General features: G+C 43.4%; 1 protein-coding gene across 1 annotated transcript in view; it reads right to left on the bottom strand.

Annotated features, from left to right (window-relative positions):
* RERE (arginine-glutamic acid dipeptide repeats) overlaps window positions 1-13,140 on the bottom strand; it is a 166,793-nt gene that overhangs the window by 129,560 nt on the left and 24,093 nt on the right. Inside the window, exon 2 of the mRNA XM_029962400.1 lies at window positions 9,530-10,000. Within this exon, the coding sequence (XP_029818260.1) occupies window positions 9,530-9,854 (325 nt within the window). The 5' untranslated portion in view covers window positions 9,855-10,000. The remainder of the gene's footprint in view (window positions 1-9,529; window positions 10,001-13,140) is intronic.

Raw genomic sequence — 13,140 nt, 5'->3', positions numbered from 1 at the left:
TTCCCAGTGCCTGGGCTATAGTTCTTATTTGGCAAATGATTTTATTATAAACTGGTATCATAGTGAATCCATTTTCTTTAAGGGGTTTTGCTGCTGTTTAATGGACTGTCAGTATAATTTAGATTTCATCTATTTAAACTCATTCAAGCCTGGCTCCTGATTGTACAATAAATGGAACATATTTCTATTCAACAAAATTAATGACAGCTAATTGTACTCTGCAGCTCCCAATTTCATAAAAGCAACTGTTCTGCAGCTCAGGCCCCCAGCTCCAGCATTTCCCACACCAATTATTTTCCTGCACTTTTCAAGCATGTCCACAACACTGCACAGTTCTCCTTGGAAGATGCATTCAGACATACTTCATTAACAACCCTGAGACAAAGCAAAATGTCCTTACAGAAAGTTGTTACCCAAAAAATAAAATGCCACACTGAAAGCAAAGGGTGCTGAGCCCCTGCAAGGGGATCCTCCTGCCTTGGAATTGTTTTTCTTTTTCAATTAAACACAGGGAAAAGGGAGGATGGGTGGGAATAAAGAATCCAGGCTGCTAAAAAATATTAATTAAATAACCAATTAGTCTAAGAGCTCCTCCTTTAGCAACAGATAAGCTTTACTGCACACATGCCATTTCAGACAGTCTTTTCTGGTCTTTTAAGGCAGCAAAGTTCTGCTGGAGGTGCCACATTTGGATCTCACAAACACCCACGGAGCCACCTGGCTCCCAAACCTCCTCTGGCTGCACTTCCACAGCTCTGCACAGACACTCCTTTCTAAACCTGGGAGACACAAAAGATGAGCAGCACCACAAACGTCTCACTTTATTTACACAGCCTTAACTTCCTTTTCTATTTTAAAAAAAATCCCCCGATGTGCAATTCCCAACTCACTGGGACGGCTCCGGGTAATTCCTCCCAGACCTCAAACACAGGGATCATAATAAGCCTTTAAAAATGGGGAAAACTGTCACATATTTCATGGGATCAAGTGGTTTTCCACGATGCCTTTGAGTAGGGAATGCAACTGGCCAACACACAAAAATGTGGAGAGATCAAAGGACTGGGAATGGGGAGATAGAGAAGTTTTCTCCTCATGCACTTCCCATTCACTTGTGCTTCCCAAGTTTTGGCAGTGAGTCACTGGAGGAAATAAAGAGTCAACAGTTGGCCCACGAAGCTGCACTTGATGTAAAAACTCATTTTTATGTGGTTTGAAGGAGCTCTTGTACAGTCCATGCAGGACTGGAACTCCACACTCTAGCAGGGAAAACAGGCTCACCACGAGGGCTTGGAAAACTCTTCCATTGCCAAACCCACCACAGACACCAAATGATTGCTGAACTTCTCTCCCTTGGCCACCTTTTTGATAATTCAAGTGTAACACACTCATCAAAACCTGATCTCTTGTGTTTTCATCCAGCCTGGTTTATGTTCTCTGTTTGTACCCCCAGCACACACAGAAAGGCAGTTTTATGCATTAAGGAGCTGGTGTGCTCTGCCACACAGCCTTAATTATTTCCTGTGCTTAATATTATTCACTTACTCCCTTTAAAAACCACACTTCTCCAACTCTCCAATGCTTTATTTGGAAAAAAAAAAACAAAAACAAACTCCCAGCCATTCCTATTTCCCACCCCTGACCCCATCACTCCATCCTCCTGATTAGACACAGAGCAATCCATTTTCTAAGCTGTTGGTGCAGCCCTGAACAGAAACATGTGTTCAGAGCAGGGAAATTAAATGTGTCACTTGAGTGAGGATGATTTTCCCAGAGTGCTGCATTTCAAACAGTGCAGCCTGTGGAGATGCAAATACTGGCACTGCTGTCGAGTGAGCTCATGAGAACCCCCCATTACCCACCCAACACAGACAAAAAACAAGGGTCTGGCCAAGGATCTCCTCAAATTCAAATGTACACCTGAAAAAAATATCATTTCCTCGCATTTCTTCCTTCTGCCCAAGCACCAAAGTCAAATTTCAACTTCCCAGCAAACAATTAACTTTCCTGCAAACAGCTGGCAGCACCAAAAAATTACCTTTATTCCTCAAAATCAACCTGTATTTTCCCAAAAGCAAACTCTTTTCCCTGGAAGGAGCTCTGAGAAGCCTTTCACACAGAACAAATCAAGGCAGCAGCTGTAAAGCTGATCTTACAGCAGAAGTGTTATTTACTTTAACACATGGTATGTCACCTTTTCCCCTTCGTTTTAAAGCACAATATTTATATATACATACATAAAATATATATAAAAATTTATATAACATATAAATATATTATTATATTTAATATATATTTATTTAATATTATAATTAATGTATTATATTGATATATAATAGCATAAAAACTTGCTGTTGGGTCAGCCCTGGGCAGAGCCACCTCCTCAGTGCTGCTCTCCAGGATTTCTACACAAAGGCCAAACAAAGCCAGAGGAATCCATTTGCCAGATCAACCTTGATCTGCACTTAAGGCTGCATCTGCCAGGCACCAGCAGCTGTCCAAGAGTAAATGTGAACTCAGTAAATGCATCTTGTTTTTTCATCCAGCCTGGTTTATGTTCTCTGTTTGGACCCCCAGCACACACAGAAAGGCAGTTTTATGCATTAAGGAGCTGGTGTGCTCTGCCATGCTGCCTTAATTACTTTCTGTGCTTAATATTATTCACTTACTCCCTTTAAAAACCACATTTCTCCAACTCTCCAACACTGAGAATCAAAATTAATGACAAGCACTGTGATATCCCACAGCACAGGACAGAACCAGTCCGAGTTTCAGCTGCAGACAAACAGGCTCTTCCTACACACAGACTTCAATCAAAAACCTTTCTGGGATGTTTTCACCCATTTTCTTAACCCTCCTGACATGATTTAGGACTCACCTACTAATCCAGGCCTCTACTTTAATTTTTTTTTCCCCTTCTTTTAATTACCCGAGGAAGAAAACGAGTAAAGAACACGTTTGTTTCCACTGAAACAAAAAAAGTCTTAATGTTTTCTTAAAAAAAAAAAAAATTGTTAGTTTTCCTCACCACTATTCACAGATGCAGAAGGGTTGAAAACAGTGGTGGAAGTGTGAAAAATAAGGGAGCTTTTTTAACCACATGAAGCAGCTCAGCTCCTGAGGTGACTCCTCTTCAGAGGAGCTGAAAGTCTGGCACTGAACTATTGCAATGATCTCCTGTCACAATGGTAACAGATTTTCAAAGGAAAAGGAAAATACAGGCTCTGCAGCACTTTGGAACACACTCAGTCCAACTGTGGAGCTTCTGAGGGAACAGGAGACCACACGTGGAAAACACACATCTCTGTGACAAACCTGACCCACACAACAGGACAAAAAACAAAGGGCTGGCCAAAGACCTCCTCAAATTCAAATGTACAGCTGAAAAAAAATATCATCTCCTTGCATTTCTTCCTTCTGCCCAAGCACCAAATTCGAATTTCAACTTCCCAGCAAACAATTAACTTTCCTCCTTCCGACTTCAGCGGCCTAAAATACACTTGCCAGAATTTCAAGGCTTATAGAAAAAAAATCATGTTCACCTTAGATATATTTTTATATTCTATTCTGGCATGGCCCCCTTTTGCAGCTGATAAAGCTGTCAGAATTAATAGAAGCATCCAGAAGAACGACAAACACGTGGGCCAATGTCAAATACAAGCCAAGCACTGTCAGACACGAGTTTTTGTTTCATTCAGCCCAGATCCCAACATACCAATTATCAACAAATAAACAGAGGGAGGAAGAACTTCGGTTTGGTTCTTGGTTTTGTATTTTTATAAAGTTCATGGATTAAAACAACCATTCCAGCAATTTCCTCAGTTACAACAATACAAAACATGGACGGAGTTTTAATAAAGGGAACGTTTACAATTAATTACACCAGCAAAAACTAAAGATTAAAATTTATATTGCTTGATAAGCAACCTGACAGGGGATTTTAAGGCAGCCAGAAGGAATCTCAGCCTGACTGGATCTTAGGCAAATATAACTGTGGTTCCACTGAGGCTGGGACTCCCCAGGACAATGATTCCAGCCCTGCAGGTTCACACACAGCCTGACCCCACCTTTGGCTGTTTGCTCACTGTGACAGAGCAAGAACCCAACTCCTGCAGGTCTCCCATCCCTGCAGACTCTTCCACAGCTGAGGAAGTGCTCCCTTGGAAAAATGGCCACTCTAAAACAGAACATATCCCAGAGAAAAGCAGGATTTCACAGCAGTGTCTGACCTGCAGAGCCAGCCCTGACCTTCTCCCTTCCTGCCCAGGGAACAGCTCAGGGGGTTGTGATGCCTCCTGAGCCACACTCAGGGGCAGGAATCCAACAGAACTCTGAAGGGACATCGACCTCTAAACCCAGAGAAGTCAGTGCTCAGCTCAAGTTATATTTTCCAGTAGCAATATCTCACTTTCATCCCAGCGACAACAACTTCGTACACCTCAGAAATAAAAAGGCAACTAAACCCAAAGGTCCAACAGCTGTCCCAAACAGCCTAAAAGAATGGAAGAATTTCTTTGCAGAGAGGGTGCTCAGCCATTGGAATGGGCTGCCCAGGGAAGTGGGGGATTCTCCATCCCTGGAGGTTTTTAAGCTGAGACTGGATGTGGCATCAGTGCCATGGGCTGGGAACCACAGCGGGGTTGGATCAGGGGTTGGACTGGATGATCTCGGAGGTCCCTTCCAACCCAGCTGATTCCATGATTCTAAATGGCAAAGGAGCTCGTTCCTATTTTTCAGATACAAGGCCACATGTTCCAGGACACACAGGAGTGGGAGGTGTCTCTGCCCATGGCAGGGAGCTGGAATGGGATGATCTTTAAGGTCCCTTCCAACCCAAACCATCCTGTGATTCCATCTGATAAAAAAGCTCATTCTGCCTCTTTCCCTGCACTGTATCAAACTGCTTGTTCTTTATACTCTGTAAACTTTAAGAAGCCATAATTAAAATACTTGTTTCATCTATTCCAGTTTGCATTTTCAAATTTTGTATGCAAATGCAATCCAGTCAGACAGTTCCAAATAAAAGAATAAGTCAAGATTATATATATATTCACATGGCCTATGTTTTAAAATAACTCAAGGCTCTTAAAAAGTGCTGTTTTTATTTAACAATCATCCTTCTTAGTTTGGGGCTAATTCACTGAGTGGTTAATGCTTTAGTGTTTCTCTAGGTAGAAATATTATATATAATACAGATATAGTAAATAATATTGCTCTGCTGGTCCAACAGCTGTCCCAAACAGCCTAAAACATCTCTAAATGACAAAGGAACTCACTCCTTTTTTTCAGATACAAGGCCACATGTTCCAGGACACACAGAAGGAGTGGGAGGTGTCTCTGCCCATGGCAGGGAGCTGGAATGGGATGATCCTTGAGGTCCCTTCCAATCCAAACCATCCTGTGATTCTGTCTGATGAAAAAACTCACTCTGCCTCTTTCCCTGCACTGTATCAAACTGCACTTCCCATATCTAACCCCCTGCACCTCTTCTTCCAGCTTCACAGGGATCCTAAAGCTCCAGGACAACGAGGCTCTCAAAAGCTGTTCCAAAGCAGTTTGCTGGAGCAGCAGAGTGGTGGGTGGGACCATCTCACCTTGTGTTACCTCCCACTGATTCCTCTTGCTCAGGTGCTGTTTATGTAGCTACTGATGTCACTGGAGAAACAGATCCTCATAAATCCTTTTAATTCCTGCAGATCCTTTTAAATGTTTCTACGTAGGTGAAGCAAACAACATTGGCCTCAGCTCCAGGGGACATGAAGTCACCTGGTTTTTTCCTGAAGCTCCAAATCAGTTCAGACTCCCATCCAACAAAGTTTTTCCAGTCCTGCACTCAAGGTGCCACCACAATGACACTACAGCTCAGTGACAATACCCAATTCTGTGACTTTAATATGAGAATATCCCTTCCTGAGGTGTTCAACAGGCTGAGGGTGAAAGGGGACAGGGACACACAGAGGTTCCTCCAAGTAAGAAAGGTATTCAAGAGCTCAGAGAACAAGACAATCATTATTCACAGAACCAGCTACTATTCTGAGGCAGATATTTCTACTATGTACTTTTGCTGGCATCTTAATCCATTTAGTTCATAATTTATTGGGCTACTGAAAAGGAAATCTCCATGTCCAATGACAGGCTGAAGACACAGGAGAAAAATACCTCCATATGTCAGGTTCTTGGGAGATTTTAAGCTTGTTGTTGCCCTCATGAAGAGGGAGGGGAAAGATGCAAATATATTACCTCGTGCTAAGGAAGCCTAAAGCAAATCTGAACAGCCCCCGTGCAACCAAAATTCATGTTCCAACAAAAGCAAGGTTACAACTGCGTGTGGGGGGGGATAAAAATCAGGAAAACCCCCCAGATTAGATTGGGAAGGAAATGGGAGGGAGGTTGTGGAAGCTGAGGGGACAGATGGGGAACTGGGCCAACAAGCTTTTAGGAGAGGCCTGTGTGATTCCCAGCAAAGTAGAGAAGATTAATTGCATAGTGTTGTCTAAGCCCTACTCAGTTCTTTTTAATACCTTGTTTAAAGCTGTGCATGAATTCATTATATCCATGCAAATTAATAAGAGCAGTATTTATACAGTAACAATGTAGTGCCACCTTTCACTTGGAAAAATTCCAATTATCTTGATTATGTATTTATTTACAGTTTGTTTTCTATTGCTCCAATACAGCTGCTGAGCTCAGCATGGAAAAAAAGCTGCATTAAGTGCTGGATTAAGTACTGTACAGCAACAGGGTAAACACAGAATGAGATTTTAAGCAAGGACTTCACAGGAGGAAAATGCAGACCTTTAACTTTCATCCATATCAGATAAGAGTATTTAAGGGACAGAATCAAATGACTGGAAAGGATTTCCTTTCCTTAAAGCCTAGGAGATGTAAGCTGAAGACAGCTATCCCTATTGCACACACCTTTAATTTTCATCTTTCTAATCCTTGCTGTGTCTCATTAATTTAAACTCTCTAATCTCTCTTAAAATTTATGTAATTTGCACCCTTAGCTACAAATACATCTTCCTGTGTGTAACAAGCTGTAAGAGCTCCTTCTGTAACACATGCTAAAACTGGTTTTTGGATAAATTAAGCACAGGAATGTGTATTCAAGATCTCATCCTGTTGAGAAATTACCTTTGAAATCGAATTTAAAAATCAGTATATTCAGTTAAGATTCCAGTTAAGCTCATGTCCCTCCAGAACTGAGCTAATGTTTGTTCTCACCACCCTCAGCACTTTTCAAGACAAAGTTTTACAAAAGCACAAAGAGCAAACTGAGCAGAAAAGTTTCAGTGCTGGGGCACCTCTCTTATGCTAATTATTACTAATCATGTAATAAGCAGATTCTTAAATGACAGAACAGTTACAAATACCCCATTATCACACAGACTGTGGTTTTCCCTGTTCTTTCACTGAATAACCTCCTCCACACCAGCTCCAACCACCCCTCCATCCCACTACAACAGGGCAAAATTGAGATCACAAACTGGTTTCCCGTCTTCATTTCAAGCCCCAGCTCTTTCTGCAATAAAGCCAGTGTCTCACATTGTACTCCTGGGCCCACACAACAGCTGTTCTCCACAGATTCTGAATTATTTTTCATCCTCTGACACCGAAAATAAGATTGTCACCAGAGCCAGAGCTTCTGCAGCTCCCTATTGCCACTGCTCGGGCGACAAATATTCCCCAGCCTCGAGCCCTGAGCAGGGACAAACAGCTCCTCAGAATGGTTTGGAGTGATGGATGAAAGGAGTCCAAATTGGAGCTGAAGCATTTCAAGAGATAAGCTGCTCTGGCTAATGCTGGGAGAGCTCAGTGAAAAACACACTCTTGGACTTGCAGGGGGAAGGAGGAGTGTGGAATTCAGCACCTCCCGCCAGGAGCAGTGGCTGGGCTGACCCACACCCCTTGGAGCACCCACAGCCACCAAAACTGGGGGCAGCACTGCAAACATTCCCATCTGCACTGATGCCTTAAGGTCCATCTAGTTTTTTGACTTTTCTAATTTTTCTAAGTTTCATAAGTAGTTACACAGCAGAAGCAGATTTTAGAAGCAGCAGCATTTATTATTCCCTTACCCTTTGCCCAGTAACTACAACCCTTTTACCCCAATTCCCCACATCAATCCCCCTGAATTCCATTAGAAATGTTTAGTCTCTCTTCAAGATAGGCCTCTTCTGTTTGAGGACATCTAATCCTGGCCTGAACTGCAAGAGTACAGTCAAGACCTGGGTAACCATGTGCCCCCTGTACCCCAAAGAAGATGAAGATGATGAAGAAAAGGGTCTCAAAGACCCCAGCCCCAATTCCCCAGGGGTGGGACTGGGGGTGGACCAGGGCAAAAGCCAGGGGGTGGAAAAACCTGGGATTGGACAGAGAATATTATAACATCTGTAACAGAAGCATCTTGTAACCCTATGCCTAGGCACAAATTAAATCCTTTCCTTATCTCGCCCTCAAAACTAAGTTGTCTTGGGAGTTTTTTCTCCCTGAGTTTTCTTTCAGGCATCAGTACTCACACAGTGACATTTCTGTAGCTGAGCTATTACACAGCACCTCACAGAAAAATGAGATTTGACCTCCTGAGTTTCCCAGGTTTTCAGTTTGGATCCATCTCTGTTTTGCTCACTGTGGTACACTGAGCATTTCACAGCAAAGGGATGTAAAAGCACCAGGGCCCTTCAGCCCACACTAAAGCCAAACACAGTTATTTATTGCTTGTGGGGGAACAAACAACTGCAGTCAACACTTCTGAGATGCTGTGCAGGTGAACAGAGAAGTTTGTACTCAAAATGTGGGGAACACGCAGGGCTGAATCATCTCATTTTCAAGTACAGGTTGAGGAAAATGTTAACTGGCAGCAGCCACAGGTTAGACCTTGAAACCTTACATGAGACCCTAAAAACTTGATGTTCAGAGGCACATCCAAGACATGCAGAGCACACCCCAAGCTCCTGGTTCTGTGCCCAAAACATCCCAGACACTTGCTGGTGCTGACACTGCTAAAGCTGCTGTGCACAGGCTGAGCTGTTAATGAGGGGGGTGAAATCAGTGGCATAACAGGGATGAGATCTGAAGTCACCTGATTTATATTTCACAGAGGAGCTTTAGAAAACAATCACAGATCCACAGACAAACTCTCCAGAAAGGTTTGAAGATTTTGAAGATCATTCTCCATCCCAGTCAAAACCTCCAGCTCAGATCAGTTTGTTCCCAAAGTGGGAGCAAAGCCTTTAGTGCATTACCCAATTTAGTTTCAAATCTCCCAGGGACAGAGATTCCATGGGACACACAGATAAATTAAGGCAGCAGAAAGCAAAAAGGGTGGCTCTTTCCTGAAGGGGAGCTAACTCAGACATCACAAGACACACTGAAAAGCTTTTGCATGCCCAGCCTCCCTTTGTGTCCTTGGAAAGGCTGCCTCCTGCCCCCAGGACAAGGATAATTTCAATTAGCAGGGAGCACACAGGGCTGGCAGCTGCAGAGCACAAGGACTTCCAAAGGGAAACAAGGCAGGGAAGGGATTCCTTACCTCCAGGCCTGTACACCACATCATCCTCGGTGATGAAGGACGTGATCTCCCCGTTGTCGGTCCTCTCGTAGCGGGATTTCTTCTTGGGGGGTTTCTTTTTGCTCTTCTTGGTGGACTCCTCGGTGGTGGCACTGTTGTTGTCGTTGTCCTCATCCTCGCTGTGGTCGCTCTCCGCGTAATTCTTGGCCCCCCCTTCCAAGGTGCAGCTGCGCCGGGGCCGGGAGTTCTCGCTCTCCCTCGCCTTGTCCCTCTTGTCCCGCTCCTTATCCCGGTCTCTGTCCCTGTCCTTCTCTTTGTCTTTGTCTTTCTCCTTGTCGGCTGTCATGATTCGCCACGTGCCTTCTTCTGTCCTCTCACGGCTGGGCCTCCGTGAAAGGTAGACAGTGAGCCTGGGCTTCAGTCTTCTGAATTTCTCACTCAAATCCAGGAAAAATTCGACCACTCCAACAACCCCAGCGTTTTAAAAAGGTTCTTGAAGGGGTGAGGGGAAAGAAAGAAGGGAAAAGCCCATGTTAATATTCGAAATTCTCACCATTTCTGCAAAAATAAAAATTCAAACCCCCACCATCCCAAAGCAACTCGGTCAGAATTGTAAAATACAAAGCAGCTCTTTGAAGGCTTCACAGAAATAACAACTTCAGTGTCTGTAAAATGTTTGAAGCCACTTCCCTCCTCAGAAAGATCCTCACAACTCCTTAAAAAAAAAAATTCTTCTGTTTGCTACAGACAGGCAATAACTTCTGGGATTCAGAAGTGCTCACTGAGAACACACATCACTTTATACCTGCAGCTAACAGGAAGGAAAAAAAGCAATTCCATAAAAGATTTAGGAAGGGACAAGTGCAAGAAAGGAGGAGTTCCTTTCCTTTCCTCTGGCTCCCAACTGGAAGCAAATGAAGGAGTTCAGCAAATGGCTGGATTGTTTCACATCCCCACACCACTCACAACGGATGCCCTACAAAGCTGGGACAGAGTAAAGGATGCCATCTGCCACTTCCAGGGCAATCTGTTAGGAAGTCCTGCCCCTATCCTGCTTTTCCAAAAATAGAGCCAACCTGTAATCCACAGATTACAGGAATTAATTAATTGAAACCAAACCAAACCGCAGGAGTTACAAATGCACTAACAAAACCTGCCTTTCCATAGATAAAAATAGGATCTTTCCTGAAAGGAGAGTGTTTCAAAAAGGAGGCATCCAACACACAAAGGTAAATTATCTTTTTTCCCCTGATTCACCAATTTACTCACATCTAACTCCTGACTTTTCAGGAAGCTGCTACTTGGTGCAATGAGAACTTCACCCACTGTGTGGAAAGCTGCAGCCTCAAAGGCTGGGGCCCTGAGAACATTCATTGTTCATGTGTTAAGCTTTTGAAACCACATTAGAGAAGGAAAAGGACTATTTTCATCTTTAAGAAGTCAGCTGAGCAGTCAGTGATCCCCTGCACTTGACATTCCTTCAGCCTGACAGGAACCTCAGACCACAACATTCCCTGTCGACTCCCACCTCCAGCAATGGAAACAGCAAGAGAGAGAGACAAATTGCTTTTGCTGATGCAATTCAGGCTGTGCCTTGAATCTCTCAGGCATTTCCTGAATGAACAGCTCAGGTAGGAAATGATTCTGTTTTCTTTCCCTGTTATAGCAGCTGCCATCACTCTGATAACACACCGGGGGAATCCAATGAAACTCCAGTGGAGAAGAGCACAATGAACCTGTCAACTGCCAGAGAAGCTGCAGGTAATAGTGAGAGCAAAGCTCTGCAGGGATTCAATAAGAAATGTCTTAAATTTCCAGAGGTTAGGGAATTCCCCAGCAGCAAACTTGGGGTTTTTTTTAACTCTCACTGTTGATATAAAGATCACTCTGGTGAAAGGATCACACCCCTCTTGTGGCACAGCTGATCTCAGCACAAGCACCTTTCTCTGGCAAGTGCAAAATGTGTCTCTTTAGCCTCTAAATAATTTCCAATTAAAAAAAACCAATCATCCATCAGTCACCACAGTATTGAATTATTGGGGATGGGTGGCACATGAACAGAAAGAGCAGGTTTGAACCTGGACAGCTACAGGGCTTTTCCTTGAAGCCCCAAACTTAAGAAGGTGCCAACCACCCCACACAGCTCTGAACATAAAGGAAAAATGATTTTAAAGTCCCTGTCTGAAGGAAAAATAAACTGAAGTTAATTAATAACTGATAGATAATACATCCATATTAATTTTATCTGCATCTGAGGCATTCTGAGCTCCTCTTCATAACCCACAACTCTAAAGGAAGCAGAGTTGTGCAAATAACCCTGGAAAAAGCAGCCAGGCTCTCACTGCAGGCTGCTCCTGGCCAAGTTTTATTTGGAAAGCAAATTCCAAGTGAACCATTTTACACCAGTGGAGTCTGTTCAAGAGCCAACACCACATCAAACCCAGTGAGCTCCCCGTGCCTGGGGGGTAAATCACTTCCCAGGAGTCACCCCCCAAGTGCAACTTCCCCCCCTTGCCCTGCTCTTCTGTCTCCATCGACCCTTTTTATGGGCAGAGGTAAAACCAATTGGCCAGGAGAGAGAAAACCCCTCCACAGCCCCTGCCATGGAGCACAGGAGAAGCCTCCAAACATCCTCAACTGATGGATTCCAGTTCTCCCCAGGAGCAAGGACCAACCCTGCAGGATTTAAACCCCCCCCACAGCTGCAGGTTTTAAGTCCTTGCTGTTGCTCTCAGATTAAATCCAAACAAAGTACTTCAGTGTTTTTATTACAAGTCCAATTATTAATGGGGATTTTTTTCCTGGGTTTTTGTGTTTTGGGTTGTTTTTTTTTTTGCACAGAGGAGGAACGTTGAATAATTAAAAACCACGTTCAGAATGATTTTGTTTACTGGAGGGCTGGGCAATAATTAGTGTAGAGCACAGTCAGTCTGTTCAGCTGTGAAATTTCCAGCTAAAAAAACACAGCCAAATGGCCACTCTCCTCCCAGCTCCCATTTCAGGAGATTCCAGAACAAGTCATTTCCACAGCCAATGTATTTATGAACAGCAGAGGCAGCCTCTTCATCTTATCAGTCCCTACCTTGGGATGCAATCTCAGCACGAGCACTGTTCAACTTTCTCACATAAGTACATCCCATTTCCAAGACTATTTTACTCCAAATGCTCCATTTCAAAAGTTTTGCAGCATTCAACCCACATCACCGTGAAGCAACGACTACTTCTGTCTAAGAATAAAGCAATCCCATAACCTTAAATTCAGCTGCAACAGGACCAAGAAAAAACACGACAGAGAAAAGATAATGTTACACAAACTCAACTGTTTAACAGCAATACAGGGCTGCCAGAGGAGCAAAGAAAAACTGTTTAATCAGCAGCCACCTAATTAAGATTAAGCCATTATTACCACAAAGAAGTATTTGATTAAGAAACTTTATTATTTAAGCAACGAGCCAAACGTGTTTTGAAGATTCCAAGATATATTTTGCTTTTATGGTGAGACACAACATTGTCCCCTGCTGCATCCCTGCTCTTTATTTACCACCACCAGAAACCAAAAGCAAAGAGCTGTCTATAGATAAAGGACACACCCAGTATCTGGAAGGATCCCTTTGAGCAGAAGAGCAGAAAGT

Source organism: Manacus vitellinus, unplaced genomic scaffold (assembly GCF_001715985.3).
Source record: "Manacus vitellinus isolate BGI_N305 unplaced genomic scaffold, ASM171598v3 scaffold_46_pilon, whole genome shotgun sequence".
Taxonomy (NCBI): Eukaryota; Metazoa; Chordata; class Aves; order Passeriformes; family Pipridae; genus Manacus; species Manacus vitellinus.
This window is presented reverse-complemented; position numbering and strand designations above follow the sequence as displayed.